Raw genomic sequence first — 20642 nt, 5'->3', positions numbered from 1 at the left:
TATAAACATACAAATGTTAATATCTTCCTTTTCCCTTCTACTAAACCCTATTTATATGTTTTCCATAATAACAACAAATGTGTTGGCACATTTAAAGTACATACTGCCAATGTCACTAGATAAAATATTGCTTTGAATGTCAGAGTGGAAACAGTCCCATTTCTTTAAAACTTAAGGTCACTAGTATGGCTCATCCAGGTATAAAGCAGCTCCATCATCCTCTAACAATATGTGTAGTGGCATTTACACCAACAATCACAGAGAAAGCTTTGTTTACTACAACTTGGTTACTGAAAAAAATAAATAAAGTTCCCATTCACTTCATAGTGGGTCATAATACTTGTGTAGTTATTACTGAATTTGTAGTTCTGAAGATGGCACAGGTGACAGAGTAAATCATTTATACAGGAATTCAACTCTACTGGAAACCACAGTCAATTTATTTCAAATCCTAAGCAACCATGAGAGAGAATGGTCTGCAACTAGAGATTTGAATATTTTGGGGCTATATGCAGAGAACTTCAGCCTTAAATAGAATAATTTTGCATGGTTGACTGAACTAACATTGTTCTTACAATTGGTTTATTGAGGGTGTCATAGCTGTACATTGACTTTAAAAAATACTAGTAAAGTAAACGACTAGAAAACAGGCCACTTCCCCTTCACTATAGTGTCCCTGTAGGTTCTTTTCATGCATTGTTCTATATGCTGCATGTTTTTTATCTGACAAATTTAAATGAAACTAGGATAATTCCTGATTGCAACATCAATCCCCAAAATTCCTTGGGTGGTATGTATGAGAACAAAAGCATCCGTAGTTTTCTCCATTTAACTTACTAGGAATGGGTCTAAGGACGTCGGGGATGAGAATCTCCACCAAAGCCTGGTACATCCCATGGTCACAGTTACACATCCATTTCAGGATAGACTCATGTTTGCACAGAGTTATCAGCTTTGCTTTCGGAAGTCGACTTTCTATTTCACTCAGATTGCTGGTGTGAATAAATGTCGCAAATGAATAGATGGCAAATGAGGATAAAACAGAAAATGGACTTTAAAAATAGTTTATCAAATATTACTGAGGTTAGAACTATACTATCATTGCACTGGTGTCATATGGCTGGACATATATGTATGTATATATACAAACACACCCCCAGAGCTACCTATGTACATTAGTATTTTCTTATGGTCTGAAAGACAGATAGGATAGTAATCCATTAGCATGACACAGACACACCATAGTTCCCCAAATCAATAAAATGGGAGCTACACACATTAAAACCTCAGGAGAACAGTCTGGTTTATTTCTAGGATGGTCAATCTACTCAATGTTATCAGGTAAGGTTCACAACTGGTATATATATATCTCTAACTTATTAGCTATGACATCTACTTCGTCATGAAAATGAATCAGAAAAGCATAATGATCCTGACCTTGATTCAGTAATGGTAGTGCCGTCAGCTGGAGTAGAGGGAGAGTAACGCCAGAACGTTTGCCATAATTTTTCTATCAGGCTAAACTGAAGATTCACAACAACGTCCAATATTGCCTAAAAACAAAATGAGCACACCGTCATACTTCCTTACGTCCCCTGGTTTTTTCACTTCAGCACCAGAGGTTTCTGCCACGGCAGCGACAATTCCTACATGGTCTGAAAAATCCCATACACATTTGACCCTTCCCACGCTGCCTTGCTTGCAGTGATTCACACCAGCCATGTGTGTCTACTGAGCCTTAGAAATCTGGTGACTCCAAAACAGCATCTAAAGACCGTAAGCACTAAAGCCCAGATAAACCCTTTCTTCTGTAAGTGTTCCTGGTAGTGGGGTTTTATCACAGTAATAGAAAGGAAACAAATATAGACTAATTAGGTACTCAACTGAATTTTATGATGTTTATTGCTTACTTGGTATATCAACTATACTTTAGAGGCTTAGAAAATAGAAAAATAATAATTAATAAAAGAATATTTTGTTCTTATTCTTTCCATTTTTGGTGATACTAACTGCTCAGATTTAGAAAAGATGATACAATAACTGATACAGTTTATGTATTGCATCTCCTTTATTGATATGTAACATTTCAAAGTTGGAAAAAGAAATGAAAATTAGTAATCTGCTTTTATTCTTCATATTCTAGATTATAAATGACAAGACATAACACAAGCAATGAGCTAATTTATTTATTTATATTGCATTTAGTTAGGTTATATTATTTTTTCACACTCTGTTAAACAAGATATTATTAAAATATAATCTAAATCTAACGTATTCAGGACATTCCCACACAGACACTTCCACAGGCCAACCTGTTCTAAACAATCCCGCAGTGAGACTCTCTTCGTGGGTAATTCTAGAGAACTTGATAAGTTGACAATTGAAACTAACCATCACCTCACTCTACCTACTCCTGATCAAATAAAACATTCCACTATCTGTATTCTTTGATCCAAAAAACGGGGTTAAGAATGGTAAGCTGTTCAAGTGTGGCAGATGGGGGTAAGGTTGATCTAATTTTCAAAGGCTGCTAATCATGGGTCCTAGTCAGGAAGAGGTAACCTATAAACTGGAGTCAAGAGGTCTCCAGACACTGATACCTTTCTGGGAAACAAAGAGATATGCATATAGTCATATTTGACTATATAACAACTTGAATTCCCCACCACAACATACAATTTTACTTTGTATATTCACTTTATAGATTAGTTTAAGATTACTGTTTTTTAACTGTGGGTCCATCTTGCCTCCAGTTTTAGTTTAAATTTTGTTTCCAGAACCATTTTCTAGAATTACCAAGTGTTCATTTTCTTTTGTGATGATGTCAGCTTCTGTCACTTCCTCATCTAACTTTTGATGACCATATTTATTTTTAGTCTGTCACTCTAATCACTTTATAATAGAGCCTTCAGATAACAGCAAACATGAAGTCAAGAAAGTTTAAAGTGGTGATGATACTGAATATCAAAAGGCTGGTGTGTAGGCAGTATAATGGGTTTGATTCTATCAATAACTGAGAACTAAGAAGATTCCCATATGGATCTATAGAAGTTCACAGAAGGCAGACAGAACGGGGACAACCTAGAGTCCATCTGAGTATTTTAGAAAAAGTCAACTCTAACTCAACGCCACTTGTCTAGATCTGGCCTGACGCGTGAGCTAGCGGAGGCCTTGAGGCTCACGGAGACACGAAGCCCATGCACGGGGGACATGCTCTGAGAACCAGCAGCGAATGCTGCAAGTGGCAGACAGTGAAAAAAGTCAGCTCATTATAAAACTTTGCAGTACGATTAAAACATGCCGAAGGCAAGCTCTGGAAACAAAGAAAGCATAGTTTCCCCTCATCTCCTTCGAAATCAAAACCCTCTCCAGAGGGAAGTGTTTCTATCTGCTTCTTTAGCTGCAGCTTAAGCATATTCCAAGGGCCGTCTCTAAGTGTGGGGCAGTTAATACGTTACGTACCTCTGAGAATAAAACTAGTGATACTTAAAAATACCTTGATAAATATATTACAAGAATTCCAAATAGAATAATCCTACCTTAAAAATATAAACTATAGAAAATATGAAGCAAAACTAGGCAAGAATTTCAACACATCGCAAATCCAGTATCTTCAAATTAATCTCAAATAACTCTTTGAAATTGATACCAATACTTACCTCATTTAAGGCAGTTTTGTAAGTGACTAAAATACTATTATTTTCAAATACACAGGCAAATAAAAATTAAAATAATCCATATTCTACTGACTATGGCAAATGACTACAGGATTGAATCTGAGAGCCAGGCAGCTTTATTTAAAATGTTTTGACATGTAACAAAAAAGAATTAGAATTTTAATTTTCTAAATACACCATTCTGTTCTATGGGAGATGGCATGGGCATTGGTAACTGAGAAACAAGTGGGGTTCATTTTGTGAAGTGTCACTTCCTACACAGATTAATTTTGAGTGCCCAATCTCTTCACATAAAACATATTTATTCATTACAATTGAAATTTTCATGAAAATTGTATAATCTAAAGACTATTTTAATCTTATTGGAGGCATCTGTTGCTTAGCATGATCTCACTGTATACTCTTTAGCAATGTAAATAATTATACTCCAATTTACACTCTGAATAAATATGAGTCACTCAAAAAATCTGAATTATACTTGTACAAGCTAAGCTGCGTATAGAAGGCTTTATCTGGATAGAGATAAATGAGGAATTGTTTAAAGAATTTTCACATAATTTTCATTGAACATGATAGGTGTACATTATTTTCCATGTGTACAATGATGATTTAGAAATATTCCAATACTCAGAAAAACATACTGTTCAAAGGGTAATGAATACTAACTGGCTTATACCATGCAGAAGTGTTGGAAATGAGTAAGACAGGTTAAAAACACTTTGTCAGGCAAGATGTTGCTAAGGAGAGGACTTGTGCTTGGTTGTCAATAACCTAGCATCTCTGACAACCACTTGGGTTCACTCAAGTAATCTTATTTCCGGAGCAATGGGGAAAAACCTATATATGCCTTAAATGAAAACTTCTTATTTCATTCTTGCTGTCAACAGGCAAGAGGACTTGTCTAAGAAATCACAGGTTACTCCTTAATTTGCCTGCTGGCAGACCACAAATCCTGAGATAAAGCTACTTAAATTCTAAAACTACTTAAGAAAACTCTGAGCAATGTATTCTCCTTTCTACCAGGTAACTATCAGATGCATTAGATAACCGGAATGGAGAGACTTCCCTCCTATACAATGTCACCAATTCTGACATTAGAAGAAGAGTAGGAGTAGGGTCTAAAACGTCAAGAGAAGCCTTAAGTAACCAAACCCTCAAACAGTCTTTACATGTTTTAAGCTGAGACTTATTATTTCATCCTTCACTGTCAGTCAGAAGAAATTCTCTAGGAATCACAGGGCAATCCTGAAATTGTAGACAAATCATAAATACTTCTGAGATAAAGCTACTTCAATTCTAAAAAATCGGTCTAAAGGATCCCTAAGAAGAAGAACAAAGTTCTTACTTAGTATATTTAAATAGCAGCACACGTTTGTGGTATTCAAGAGGGTCCACTGAAAAACTGACTTTCTACTGATCATGGCCTCCAGTTTTTGTTTTGTTTGTATGTTTGTTTGTTTGTTTTTACAAGGGTACTGCATTAGTTACTTTTCTCTTGCTGTGATAAAACACCATGACCAAGGCAACTTACAGAAGAAAGTCTATTTGGGCTGATGGCTCCGAAGGGTTAGAGATGGCAGTGCAAAGTCACTGCAGCAGGATTAAGAAGGAAAGGGCTAATTTGAATTGCAAGCACAAAACAGAGCAAAATCAAAAGGGGGGGGGGAGGCGTTTAAGATCTCAAGGCCCAATTCCAGTGACATATATTCTTCAAGAAGACCACACCTCCTAAGCAAGCCTCCACAAAAACAAAAAAACAAAAAAACAAAAAACAAAAAAAAAAAAAAAACACCAGCAACTATGGACCAAGTATTCCCACGCCCAGGACTACATACAGGGGCCATCTCACTGAAACCATATATCCCATTCCCTGGCTCTCACAATAGCAGATCTACATTATAAAGCAAAGTCCATTTAATTCAACTTTTAAATTCCTCATAGTTTTTCAGTCACAATACCGTTTCAAAGTCCAGAGTCTCTTTTGAGAATCAAGGCAAATCTCTTAATTTTAACACCTTATAAAATAAAAATTACATATATGTAACATATAATGGCACAGAATATACATTGCTATTCTAAGAGGAAAAATGGGATAATAACAAGGAAATATTAAACCAAAGAAAGACGGAAAGAATAGCAGGGAAAATATCAAATTTTCTAATGCCATATCTGATAACAAAGGGTTTAGATGGCTCTGCTCCTCCAACTCTGAGGCCTGAAACATACATCTTCATTTCTTGGGCTGGTCCCATGCCTAACGTGCAGGTATCTCATGGCTCTAAAATCTCCAACATCTTATGGTCTCCAAAACAACCCAGGGATCATTTACAGTTTCATTCAATGAACTTTCAGGGTATCTTCCCCTCTCAGAACCTTTAGGCTTGTACTCTCCTACCACTTGTTGCCTGGCCTCACTCAGCAGCCCTGTAAAACCATCTCCTTATCTTTCATGGCTCTGAAGCCATCACCACGTGGACAACACTGAGAAGTCTGGCTGTCAGCTTGGGATAATCCACATTAGCAGCAGCTTTTAATTGAAGTGGCTTTCCAGAAGCCTAAGAAAACACCGCATACTTTATTTACAAATTGGAAGCTTAGCTGGATGAGGTCTTGCCCTGAGGGTACCTTCCCTTTATTGGATTGCAGATCTGACCTATCCTTAGTGGCCCTAATCCCTTAACAATTGTAGTATGTTTTATAGTACAAGTCTTGGCAATAGCATTAAACTCATCAGTATCCTCTGAATTTCTGTACAGTTTGTATTTATTTCTGAACCATTTTTTATTATAGATCTACTTTAGAGTGACTACTAATAAACATGAGATTGAGTTGATATTAAATTGCCATGAAATATCCTCTACCAAAAAAAAATGAGTTCACTATTTTTAAATATTTATTTATTTATTTTAGGCAAGTTCACAGGGCATGGGCAGAAAGTAGCCAATTTTTTGCCCAAATATCATGGGAAGAGTCTATAGTTCAGTTACTAATTTTGTTCTACTCTGAAATCCTTTTAGCTGGGCCTTTACAGCCCACGTACCTCTTAGCACTGTTGTCTTCCAGCATCCTACTGGATTGGCCCCACTAGACCCTATTTACAGCTTTCAACCATTTTTCTAGTGCAAAGTTTTAAAGCCTTCCACATTCCTCCATTAAAAAACAAAACAAAACAAAACAAAAAAACACGTTCAGGTTCCTCACAGTAATAGCACACACTCTGGAACCAAATTCGGTATTAGTTATCTTTCTATTGGTGTGATTATACAACATAACTAAGGCAACGTATAGCAGAGTTTATTTGGGATTGTGGTTCCAGATGATTAGAGTCTAAGACAGCTGTCCAAAGGTAAGGAAGCAGGAGCAGAAAGTGGAGGGCTCACATCTTGAATCACAGGTACAAAGCAGAAGGAACAAACTTGAAATGGTACAAGTCTTTAGATACTCAGAGTCCACCTCCAGTGACATACCACTGCTAATAAGGCCATATTTTGTAGGCCTAACTAAATAGGGCTATATGTTCATATACCTAAGAGTATGAGGGATTCAAACAAACACAGATATTATTAACAATTTATTTTTCTTTGTGGAAAGATATTTATGTAAGTTCAAGGATCAATATGCTATATAAAATTTCTGTATCTTTTGTTTTCTTTTTTGCTTTAACATTATACCTTGGAGCACATTTCCTTTTAGTACACTTAGAGTTTTCAGTCCTATGAGCATATAGTAGTCCAACCTATAAATTATAGCAGACTTAATCTTTCTCAATTAGATAGTATAAGCAACCTCTTAAAGAATAATGCAATAAACTCCCTTGTATATTGGCTGTGTCACACATATGTGCATTTTGTAGACAGACAGATTCAGAGTAGAACTGCTATATCAAAAGACACAAGGATCAGTTTAAGAAATGGAGAATAAAACAGTCTCACTTTTATGCATTCCTTCACTTTGCACTGAGACAAGAAGGATTTTATTAGTGTTAAAAGAAATGCTTAAATAACTAGAACTTCTCTGTTCTCTAGGGAAAAATTTTTATTATTTTGTTTTTAACAAGTTATGTGGCAAAACATAGCATGTGCTCAGACTATGTTTGAAGGTCTTACCTCACAGTGCTCTCGATAAAGACTCTGCAGTGACTTGATATCTTCAAAGGTAGTTCCATCTGGCAGAGAAGAGATTTCAACTTCTCCAAACTCTGGAAGTGCTCGAGATGCATCTGTTACCATGACAACACAACAGAAAAAAGCTATTGTGGATGGTGTCAATTACAGATTAATGAGGGAAATTTTCAGAAGACTAAAAAGGAAAGAAAATTTAGAGATCAGAGTGCCAAAGATCACTGACTTTCAAATTAATATTTTCCAGCAAAACTTAGCAACATTATCAGCATTTAACATGCGAATGAATGGAGTATACTTGTGAATTTCATATAAACTAAGCTTTACTCTAATTAAAATGGGCATTGGATAGGTTCTCAGTACAAGAAAAGCAACCTGCTCTTGCCAGTAGCAATTTTAGTTATTTTTATTATTATGCTAACCAACCATATAAAAATAAACATAGCCTTAAACTCATTATGTTCATACCTTTTACACAATCATAAAATGGAGGTTATAAAAGTAAAAGCCAAAAAGTTAAAAAATAATATTAACAACAATAATTTGATGTGATGAATGATGCTATCCTATAATCAAATCATGTCTCACACATGAACATGGTTTTAGCTGCTGTGGACCAGTTTTCTGATTACAACACCTACACCAATCTGATCTTCCTGGGGGCTACCTGCTCCAATACAATTCTTCACCTAAATGACTATGAAACTTTTTGTTGCACAGAAACATCACGTAGCCCTCTCTTGATGACGCTGTAACTCACACATCACATACGTTCTCTCGCTTTTTCTCTCCTTTTCTCATTAGCCATTAATGTACTTTGGTGAATTCCTTACCATAAATTCAAAATTAAAGGAAGAATAATAGTCATTTACAAGCTCTAGGAAACATGCATACTTCTAATTTTTTTGAGACAGGGTTTCTCTGTGTAGCCCTGTTTTTAATTTCTTTTTAAATATTAAAATTCAACTATCACTACAAAAGAAAACATGATATTGTTTTAAAGCTCAATGGGGCACTTTGGCTTAGGAATACCGCTATAACAGTGTTAAGATCAGGAGCTTTCTAACCTGAAAGACTATTCCAGCTGTCTCCATTGGCAAGCGCACATAAACACATACACACATGCACACACACAGACACACAAACACACACATATGTACACACACGCAGACAGGCATGCATACACAGAGAGACACACACAAGCACACAGATACATAAACACACACACACACACACACGTGTGCATACACATACACCCCAACAGCAATTCTTTATATTGGCCTACTGTTTGGAGACTATGCATCTCATCGATGGAATAGCTGTCAACTGAACTATCACTTTTGCTCATCTGGCTCCAGCTTAAATATTCAAATGTTCAATATCTGCTTCTAAACACTTTAAGTATCAAGAAATGTGTATTCTTTCTATACAATTATTAAAATAGGAAGCACTGTAATTGATTTAAAAGAATAAATTATTTAAAATGTTCATAATTTTTCTTATCTAAGATTATGGATATGTAACTTTGTATACAAGGAAATAAGAATTTGTTTGGACTGGACATTATTTCTGAAGTAAACACAATACGATTTTGGTCACAAAAGTCAACTGTAATATAAACTCTTGAAAACACTTTCATAGTCCTGAGTTTTTAAGGCAGATGCATTCAAGATTTCATATAGCTTAATACTTCAATAAAGATGAACTAGAACTATCATTTAAGGTTGTAGTTTCAGCACCAAACCTCCCCCTATAAAGGAGTTAACATCTGAAGACATTCTACTAGGAGAAGAGACTACTATTGTTCTCTTCAAAATCCTAAGAGCAACTACTATGCAGCTAGGCATTACACCTTAACATACCTAAAAACTGTTGATGATGTTGACTTTGGGCAATTACAGTTTGCTCAACAGATGTGCCTGTCTGTTGGCCACTTCCTGTGAAACCATCTGCAACCCCATCCACTTTCTGCATAGGCTTGTACCTAAAAATATTAGACGGGAAAAAACAAACAAACCAAATTATTCCTTGCTTTATTGTACTCCCCAAACTTTTAAGGCATTCGGTTTTAATCTAGTTCTGTCAATGTCTCAAGATAATTGTCGAATGTTTCTTCTTGATACTCTCATGAAGTCATGTACAGACCTTTTTTTTTCCAATTGTAAAAAGAAAAAGGGGAAGAGAAATCAGAAAGAAATTCATTTGTGAAAATCCAGAAATTGACATAAGAATGAAAGAATGAAAGAATTACGAGGCATTTCTTTGGACAACAGAGGAAAGTTGCTCATGCCTATAGTCATAGTATGTATTGTGAAAGAAGCTTGTGATGGCCATTGGCTTAGGTAAAAAATGTAAATACACTGGAACTTCACTCTGAATGAAGATCAAAGAGTTTGCAAAGAAATGAAGGGCTTTCAGTTAACATATTTAAAATAAGATCAATTTACAAATCTTATCACACTGCTCCCCTTATTTCTGAAAGCCTCTTATGCATCTCAACACATTCATCTCCTTTGATTCTTATCAGCAGCTGCAAATACAAATGCCAGAAGCTTCAGTTTGCAACAAAATAAGAATTCATCTACAAATCTAGTTTATCTAATTAGAGATAAGAGGGCTTGGTGGGATTTAACTCAGTATAAGGGTACTTGACTAGCAAGTACAGGGCCCTAGGTTTCCCCCAAGGAAAAAGTTTATACCCACAAAAAGTAATCAGTATCAGACAACAATATGCTTTTAGGCCCTAGTTCTAAACTTCATGTACATTCCTTGCTACTAAAACAGAGTAAATGTGCTATAGTGTCAAAAAACAGACTCCTTGGAGGCCAAACATCACAAACATCACCTCACTGCTTCACCAGCACCACACTACCAGCAGAACCATCTCCATGCCATCACACCATCTTTACTACCACCAGCAGCAACACGGCCATTATCATTACCACAGGCATCGGCGGCACTACCACGACATCTCCCTCATACCACCAACAAGCGTAAGCACAACTACCACTCCACCAGCACCCGTACCATCCGCACATGCACCACCACCAGCCCCACCAGAAGCCGCAACATCACCACAAGCATCAGCACCGCCACCAGCACCTGCACCACCAGTACAACTATCACCATGCCATCATACCATCCTTAGCAACGGCACCACCGTAACTGACATCACCATCACAGCATCAGTATTACCCAGTACTACCACCAAGAGCCCGTGCAAATCTCCCCAGACACTCAAGCACAGACTAATACGCAGCAAATATATTTTCTTTTGTTCAAAATGCACTTTCCTTCATTTTGAATATTTAAAAAAATGCAAAAACTAAAGATCATGAAGTTAATTAGGCAGAGCCTTATATACATTACAGAGTTTGTCTTTCAATCTCCCCATTTCTAACAGTACTTAAAAAAAATCTTCATGTTTTCTCCACCTTGATATGTGGTCATTATGAATGGCAATGTACCTAACACATGAGGAGGACACACTTAAAGATGCCTCAGTTCTATCTAAAGATAGTAAGTGATTGGACCTACTGAACACCATACACGCAATGCTCAGATGAAGTCACTGGGAAAGAACGCAAGAGGGCGGAGGATGAAACGGCACAGAAAGCATCACCCTCACTATAGCTCTAGTCACAGCCTCCTCAAGCAGAAAACATTGGTTGCTGTCCTCTAATGATAGAAAGGAACTCAAACCTGGCCTTACATTTAATGGGAAAACCTTCTGCTCCACAGTATCCCTTCTGATGCCTTGCTCCCTACAGATCATGTTAGAGGAGTTTAGACACTTTTCCGGGCAGCTAGACTGTGTACCTGAGTCGGGTAGCAGTGGGCTCGCCATTTTGTGCTAGGAGACTTGAATGATTCCATGCTTATTTCATGAGGAAAGTTTTGTTGTTTTTTCCTCATTGATTCATTTAGGGTTTAATGTGATTTTAGCTGAACTTTTCCATACAAAAAAATTCATAGCAAAAATAAAATAGTATATTTGTTTAAGCATGTTTCCTCATGGTTAAGTACATTACCTTAGATAAAAATAGTTCAATTTCAATTATTTAATCTGGCAATATTTCCTATAAATTCAAAATTATTAAGTTTTAATATTGGATTATTCAATGACTAATTTTGTCTAACTATTTTTAATCATGCTCCCTTTTATTCTACACAGCATTCGGTCCTATAGACATGAATATAAAGGTAAGTGAGATTTAACCTAAAAGGAAATGCTGACAGCTACTACCCTTGCGCATATTCTAAGGATACATACTACATCACAGTCCACCTTCATAGCATAGCATAGCATAGCAAATCCCATACCTAAAGGCAAAATTACTTGCCTCTTTAGGAAGACAGAGTTGACCAGTATCATAAGCAGTGGAGGGCTCTAAAATAAAGGGGCATTACATCTTAAAATATGCAACCAAACTACAATGAATTACAATTAACACATGATTATGTACTAATAATGTTATTGAGTTGGAAGCACTATACAATATTATGTGGGAGACATAAAATCCATGAAAACAGCTTACAGGAGGAATGGAGCTATATAAACATATACATTCTAAAAATACTTTGAGTCAATACTTAGAAGAAAAAAAAGAGGACAATCAGAAAATGCAGTTAGAACTGGACAATGAGTGTTCCATATAACCATATTAATAACAATAGCAGAATAAACAGTAGATTGAAAGACACACAAAGATGCCCTTCACATGCTTTTCTTTCGTTGTAATGGAAACTGGGTAAGCCAGAAACTCTGTGCCCCATGCTGAAAGGTCTGGGGACAACTCTGGGAGGAGGATTATGCCAAGAGCTTCTCTAGGGCACCGACTGACTTCTACTCTCTTCATGTCTAAGGCAATGACCTCACAGTGCCATAGTCACAGTGTATTGGTGTCCAGCATTGGCTCGGTGCTTAAAGGAAATCCCCAAAGTCATTAACTTTGGATTCAGGATGACCAAATGTTCATTCTCTTGATTCTAAGGGAAATATCCATCAATTATCTCATCTGCCTGAGTTTTCCCAAAGCAGGAGGACCAAGACGGTCACACTCAACAAATGTTAGACAAATACTCGTGACTGTTGATTCTTCCTAGAAGAGATGGCTAGAGATGACATGTATTGGTCATTCTGAAGCTTCATCACCAATAGTTAGGAAATTCACACAAAAACCTAGCCTTCCTACTCAGCAGTTCTTGAGAATGGGGATGGGAGCTGGTTTTACACCTAGAAGATTTCCTAAGGAGCTTGCATATCCACAGGAACCTCTTATCTCGAAGCAGGCCTTTAGCCCCATATTGTAGAAATATATCCAACATTAGACAGTACACATTTCTCAAAAAATTTAAAAAATTTAAGTTTTTCCCGTAATATACATTAATTTAAAATGAATGACCAAGATCACACTATTAACTGGTCTTAACACATATTACATCAATTTATCATGTAATTATTTAGTATTACATATGATATGGCCTTGTGTAGGCTCAGTTTTAGCCAGGTGAAAGGCAAACATAGTATTTTTAAATTTTTGAATATTTTAATGATCTAACATAATAATTCTAAGTTATCTAAGTTATCTGGTGAAATTTCATTATCCTTTCATTATTAAAAGATGAATTTTTTCTTTTTTCTTCATTAAATAAGCGTCAAAAATACTACATTGTAAAAGATAGGAAAACTGATTGAAAGCATAACACTAACAAATGTGCATATTGAATCCTTTTGAAGTAAAGGGCTCTCAGTATTTAGAACTATACCCTCAAGTAACCCCATTTACTTTGCAAATTACTTCTAGGTTAAGTTTTCTCATAGTAGACTCAGAGTTGAGTTATGCATGTTCATAGGAGAGACCAGCATTTTATTAAATGAGGCAGCAGCTCTTGGTTTCGAAATTAGTAAGGAGCAAATGATCATTTTAACAGCTTGCAGCTCCATGGGCAATCAGAGCTAACATTGTTAATGATTAAGAAATGAAAGACGCTCTGATGTCTTAATAGCTGAGTGTATGCTTGAAACCTGCCACTAACACAGAAAACTTGGGAAATTGTTAGGAATCTGCCCCCATGAGGTTGGCTGTAGCTGTTATTTAGGGCTTGGACAGCTGTGCTCTACTGTAGAAGTAATATTCTGTCAATATTCTTACAAGCACAAACACTAAAGCAGCCCAGAGGAAGGCAGAGGGCTTACATAGTCATCATCACTGGAGAGGGGTTTCAGCACAACAAATGAAACAAAAGTCCTTTCAAAGCTGCTAAAAAAGGTCCAAGCAAAAGTCAAAAGAAGAACTAGTTAGACATTTGTATATTTGTATTTAAAATTCTTGAAAGTATGAAAATAATTTGCATGAAGAAATAAAAAATGCCCAGCTAACAATAATAGCAAGAGGTTAGAATCTTCTACTGGTTTCTTGTAATGCTCTTTGGAAGAATTGCCCTAGGACTTTTAGATATATATTGGAAATGAGCCAAATGACACAAACATGAATGAATCAGAAGAAAATAGAATGTGCAGATATCCATTCTTTTAGAGGAGCAAATGAGTCTTAGAAGTCATACTAAATATTCAAATGACTTATAACACCACCCTCACTGACTAAAGATAGGATTTCTTTTCTCTTCTTCTTGGCAACTCAGAAAACTTGGCTATCCACTATTCTTACATTTGCAATAATGCAAAAAATAAAACAATTAAGTTCAAATGGGATGGTTGTCTTAAATGATAATGAATAATGGGGACCAATCACTTTTTTTTTTTTTTACTGAATCTACTAAGTTTTGAGAATGTAATGTTGCAAGAGGTAAGCCTAATCTCTTCAGTCTATTAACTGAGCCCTTAGCATCAGGAACTTACACAGGTAGAAGCCTAGAACAGTGATACTTGCACAAACATGATATAAATGTGTGTGTGCATGGGTGCATGCATGTGAATGTGTGGTGCACTTCATTTACAGCTAGCCCATCCTGTTACAGAGATTCTGAAAAAAAAATGCCCTCCATGTCTTCTTCATTTAGAGAATTACCACCTGACAACAATGAAATTAAATTTTCCTGTGTAGAAAAAAATGGATTGATAAGATTCTTGCATAGAGCACAATTAATAGGTCTAGTTTCTTGTAAGTAAATGACAATTTCCAGATGAAACTTATTATATAAAATAAGATTGAGGAGCATTTTTAAGTTCAATGGACACTTAGAGCAGTATTAGGTGATGACTATGACTATTTATTGAACTTGGTGTACATCCCTTGAGTTCAAAAATTCTTGAGGAGTCGTTCTTTAGGATTCTCTTGACTATAAGTGCAACGTGTTCATGATGTCATGAACTAGAACACTGGCAAACTAATGATAACTACTTCAGCAAGCAGTGTCATGGTTCCTTACTGATGTTCCAGAGTGAAGTGCACAGTTAACAGAGTATCTGCTCACTAGAGAGTTCTGTCACTCTTACCTGCCTCAGAGGAATGACCCAGTCCTCCAAGAGTAGCTTTTTATGGTCCAAAAAAAGTACGATGAACAATTAACACTGACCAAAGCTGGGAACTAACATATTTGAAGTATAAACAAGCCACACACACAACATTTGAAGGTGCCTTACTCTTCCAAATTTGCAAAGAACTGTTAAAGAGTTTTCTGTAGTGCTTATAACAGCATGCTATTATGAAGAAGATTAATGCTTAAATGTTTCCAGCTATAAAATATTTTATTTTTTTCTACTTGAACTATAAAATGATCTCTGAAGTTCGTTTCCATTTTAAAAGAAACTGAGGCTCAAAGTCATAATAATAGAAGTACCACTTTAAATGGAGAGATTTTGTTTCACCTCTCCTAAGCTCCTGGCATTAAGAACAGTCCAATGGCAAACGTCTTTGGATGTCCTCTCTCATATCTGAAGTAAAGGAGTCTTGTCACCCGTTCCTACCAGATCTCTCTCATCTTCTCCCAGTGCCATAAAGGCTTATTCCTCTTCCTAGTAAGGGACCGTTCAAATGGGTAGGTGACGCATCCCCCCCTTACTTAAAACACACTCACAACATTGTGATTTTGCCCTGGGTTTCACGTGCATTTTTGGCAGATGTCTCACTATGTGGCTGAGGTTTGTTTGAGCTTAGAGCAATTCTTTTGCCTTGGTCTCCCACGTGAAAGGGAGAGGGAAATTCAAAGAGATGTGAAGAAGAAGAGAGGCAGAGAGGAGCATAAACTTGGCTGCTTTTTCTTGTAAATGCATATATATTTTTGTTTTTGTTTGTTTATTTGAGTTACTTGTGTCATCAAGGATAGATTCCATACAAGAATGGAGATGAGAGGGTCAGTTCTTGTCCAGGCTGCTATATGATGACTTACCTATCCCAAACAGACATCATTTCCTCAGAAATCAAGTGATATCCTCTTCCTTCCTTTCTGTCATCCTATGTTCTTTTTTACATGTGATATGTTTATTTTGTAAGCAACTACAATTAAATGAAATTGTTGAGAAAGTATAAATGTATTTTAATATTTTGAGAGTAGCTATTGGCACCAGATATGGTCAGGCACACTGTCAAGAGCACATGGCTCCTTTCTACCAGTTCTGAAACAAGATTCTAGAAGAATAGTAAAAATACACATGTCAAGACTTCTTATGTATTTCCTTAAGTGCTAAATATAAATGCAACAAACACTTTTGTATAATTTATAGACCTGGAAATTATTGCTCTCTTTATTTTGGTGCTTGATAACCTATATGTTGTCTAAATTAGGCAAGCAATTAGTACATGAGTAAATATCCTTAAAATCTGGTGATTACCTCATTTAACTGTAAAGTTTATTTTCAATAGAAGATATTTTATACATTACTCCCTTTTCTCCTTTTGATTACCCACAGTTGACAGTATTTTCACAAGGCAGCTATCATATCTTGTTATGCTAACTCTGATCATTCGAGTGACAGCACAAAGGGCTGATGGGAGTCATTAATTCATTCGTCCTTTCACTGTCCACAGACAGGTACAGAATAAGCCTCGGGAAGGCAAGACCCTGACTATTGTAATTTTTGTGTCAGTAGTTATACCCCACAGTTATTTGAATCAAGCAGGCTCTAGTCTGATCCTTTACTTTAGATAATTGATTTGAAGATGGATTCATCTTTCAAATATGGGAAAATATATCTGTCATATCTGCTTCTCAACCAGAACTCTTCATTTATTATTTGATTCATGGCTCCATGGTAGCTTGGAAGGGCATCTGATTTACACAGAAGTAAAAACTGTCTCTATTGCCCAATCTAGTTTTCAAACTAGATACATAAAATTAAACACCCAAATTTTAAATCAATAATCAACACATATACTTGACTTCTAATTAAAAAAAAATACGTGAAGCATGTAGTTTAAACCGTTGAAGATATGGAACTACAGATGCAGACAATGAATCATGGAATATTCAATCCAAATATGCTGAAATATTAAAACTACTACCTGTTATAAAATAATTTAAACCTTTCACATACCATTTGAAGTTTAACAAGAGAGTATGTTTTCTTAAATAAATTTTCATTTCATTAAAATGTTCAAATCTTGGAATCATCCAGACATTAAAAACTTATCAGATAAATGATGAAAATAATTATTTTTCATCATTTTCAACAAATATTCTTAATGTGACCCTTATATCCAGACAAAAGGAAAGAAATAGTGTGCAGTGGATGTGCTCCTTCTGCAAGCTGAAGCCTCTTGAGAATCCCAAAGCCCTTGTACAACTAAACAAAAACACTGCCTTCATTTATTGGAATGCCATTTGGAGAGCAAGAGCCTAGCCAGCTGTGGTGGTGCACACCTTTAATCTCAGTACTTAGGCGGCAGAAGCAAGAGGATCTCTCTGAGTCTGAAGCCAGTGGGCTGCATGGTAAATCCCAGGCCAGCTGAGACTACATGGTGGACCCAGCTTCAAAAAAAAGTGCTACCAGAAGAAGAGAAAATCCAGTGCTTCTTTGGTATTATAATGCTCTTCTTTCACAAGAAAGCAGACCCCATAAGACACTTGTATTGGCAGATTTTATTCATGCAATAAGAATTCTATATCTCCATAAACATGTTTACATCTTATCTCTTTCTTTTAGCAATTATCACCATCTGGAGATATGTATCAAAGGGTTGCATGGCTCCTTAGCCTTTATAGCTCTAGGGTCTGCTAAATAGAAGACAATAAAAAAAAAGAAAAGAAAGGAAAAAAAAGAACAGAAACAGTATTTGCTTACCAATTCAAGCTTTCTATAAAGATTGTTTTTATGCAAGCTTACTACATTTCCTCATAGGTAAATCACAGAATGAAAATGGCTTCACTTAGGTACAATTTATCAAGCTTTTGTTAGTACTAATGTTTAATTTCTTGATTTCATCACTATCTCATTCTGCATTGCTGCTAAGCTTTGGGGTGGAAATCACATCAGAAAGTAAATTCCATAAATTATATTCTTAATAAGTGGAAAGATAATAAAAACTTGAGATCATAATAGTTTATTATAACATAAACTATTGCTACCATGTATGGTACTAACCTATGGTTTATTTTGTCATTTTTCAGTCCTTTTAAATTCATTTTCCTACCTACAGACAAAAAATAACTAGCAATTAAAAACAAAACTGAGAATCTGTGGGTTAAAAATCTTCATATGATGGCCAGCCTTGAATTGTATCTCCAGGCTGGGACACACTGGAAATTATGACCGCATTGAAGCTACACAGCAAGAGTTCATGTCCATACCTTCCCATTAAATATGTCTTGCCCCAAATAAAAAGTTATCTCTCTAGAAAAAAAGAGAATTTCATTGTTTTGTTTCAAAGCTTTAAATAGTTTTAAAGCTATTTTCTACATACGCAAAAGCAAACTTATTGCTTTCATGCAAAACCAAATCTTTTAATATGTGGCTCAAACTACTATATAAATTGTATCTCATTAGACAACTTAGAATATTTTCTACCTTCCTTCTGCAGTAACAACTTAAGCAGATCATGGGCCACTACAGACAACACCATCCTTCACCTTGTGTGAGTATGTGAACACTTCCCTTCTGCCTAGGTAGTCCTTGTTTTTCTCACTCTTAGTCCCTACTCAAAAAACACCTTTTCTATGAAGTTTTCTAGTCCTCCCTCTCCCAGAGTTTGCTCAATTACTCTGTATTCTATAGTTCTTTGATTAAAACTGAATTTTTGCACAACGTATTGCATTACTTTACCCTTTCATTCCTCACACACTTTGTCTTTTTAAAGGCAGAGACTGTCTTATTCTTGAATTTAAAGCCCAATACACAGTAGAACTTCAATGAATATTTGCTGACCAGAAGAAAATCTATTATGTAACATTGTCTGTCTATGACTTAGAAGTCACTCTGTGTACTACACTAGCTTGGATGAAATCTTGCCTACACAAATAACTACTCGATTGAAGAAGAACCTAGTGAAATCATGCCTTTTTCTTAGTTACTTCTACCACTTCAGTTGAAAAAAAAACAGTTGTAATTACAGAGCATAGGTAAGCTACACTGATAAGGACAGAGTTCTTAAAATATTTATTTTCTCTAATTGTGACAGTCATAAGTGACTGGAAGGCTTAACAACAGTGTAGTGGTATATATATTCCATTTGGCCTTTGTGAGACACTTGAAAAATGGCTGCTCATGTTTTCATTGTCAAGGATTATGAGCACAGACCAGACAAAGTTGCTTTTTTTTTTTAAATTCCAAGGAATATAATTCTGTCTGCATCCACCCATTCACTCATTCACCCATGCATCTACCCATGCATCCATTGATCCATTCATGAATGCATGATCTGTTAAAGTTCTAATGTCTACAATTCTATGTTTATGAAGATTAGATTAAAAATGTAAGAAGTCCCAAAGATCCTACAAGAACTCAGACTTGGTCAAAAAGAATTAGTTGGAATGTGTAGGATGGTTCACAAAGTAAAGCTGCATTTTGTGCATGGCTGATGACCTCACTGGATGGAACCCATGGTGGAAGAAGAGAACCAAATCCTGAAAATGGTTCTCTGACCTCCACCCACCAACCCTCACAAATACATCAGACACAGGCACACACACACACACACACACACATACACACACACACACTATTTTTTTCTCACATACACATTCATACTTGCAATGCACAATAAATAAAGTTTGAAAAGTGATTTGAAAGATGTAAGAATAGTATGTCTCATGAACACTAAAATGAAGTTTCTCCAAAGATACAACTTGCCTGTGTGTACTCCTTACCCTTCATGTGTCATTTACTGTATGAAAAGTAGTTTGGGACATCACATTTAACTTTAAAGAGGCCCAACACATTCAAAGATAGGCTATTTTTAAAATATTGAAAAAGGATCACTGAAATTCTCAACGACATTTACACACTATCCACAGTGGAAGCATGTCAATGGTAGCAGCAGTCCATTGCACGTGTTTGTTCTATTTGTTCAGAAATAAGAAGACTATGGAGTTAAGATGTGTGGAGCTCTGACATAACAGTAACTGAGGATGTACCTTTGCTTCTGTTGCATGGGTTGTTGTCTCATAGCCATATACTGCATATCTTCTTGTAGACGATTAAGAGGAGAATCTGGCTTCACACGAATCCCATAGTAATGGTACTTGGAGTTTCCTCTTCATAAAAGAACATTAAATATAGAAACATGAAAAGTCAATAAGACCAATATTAACCATTAACTTCACACAGAAGAATTTGGTTGAAACATTATACTAACATTTCACATTTATAATTTATCTTTTCTGGATGCCTGTTATGTTTCTATAGTGACATTCCAAAATAAATATATGATTCCAAAGCAATCACCTC

General features: G+C 35.9%; 1 protein-coding gene across 10 annotated transcripts in view; it reads right to left on the bottom strand.

Annotated features, from left to right (window-relative positions):
• Window positions 1–20642, bottom strand: part of Rfx3 (regulatory factor X3) — a 243934-nt gene that overhangs the window by 42977 nt on the left and 180315 nt on the right. For all 10 annotated transcript variants that reach the window (XM_087908011.1, XM_087908013.1, XM_087908014.1 and 7 more), the window contains 5 exons: window positions 20330–20449; window positions 9661–9782; window positions 7784–7896; window positions 1438–1553; window positions 838–992 (listed from right to left, as the gene is read on the bottom strand). In XM_087908011.1, the coding sequence (XP_087764137.1) occupies window positions 838–992; window positions 1438–1553; window positions 7784–7896; window positions 9661–9782; window positions 20330–20449 (626 nt within the window). The remainder of the gene's footprint in view (window positions 1–837; window positions 993–1437; window positions 1554–7783; window positions 7897–9660; window positions 9783–20329; window positions 20450–20642) is intronic.

The sequence above is a fragment of the Myodes glareolus genome, chromosome 7, assembly GCF_982192425.1.
Source record: "Myodes glareolus chromosome 7, mMyoGla1.1, whole genome shotgun sequence".
Classification (NCBI taxonomy): domain Eukaryota; kingdom Metazoa; phylum Chordata; class Mammalia; order Rodentia; family Cricetidae; genus Myodes; species Myodes glareolus.
Note: the sequence above shows the minus strand (reverse complement) of the source record. Positions and strands in the feature narration are given on the sequence as shown.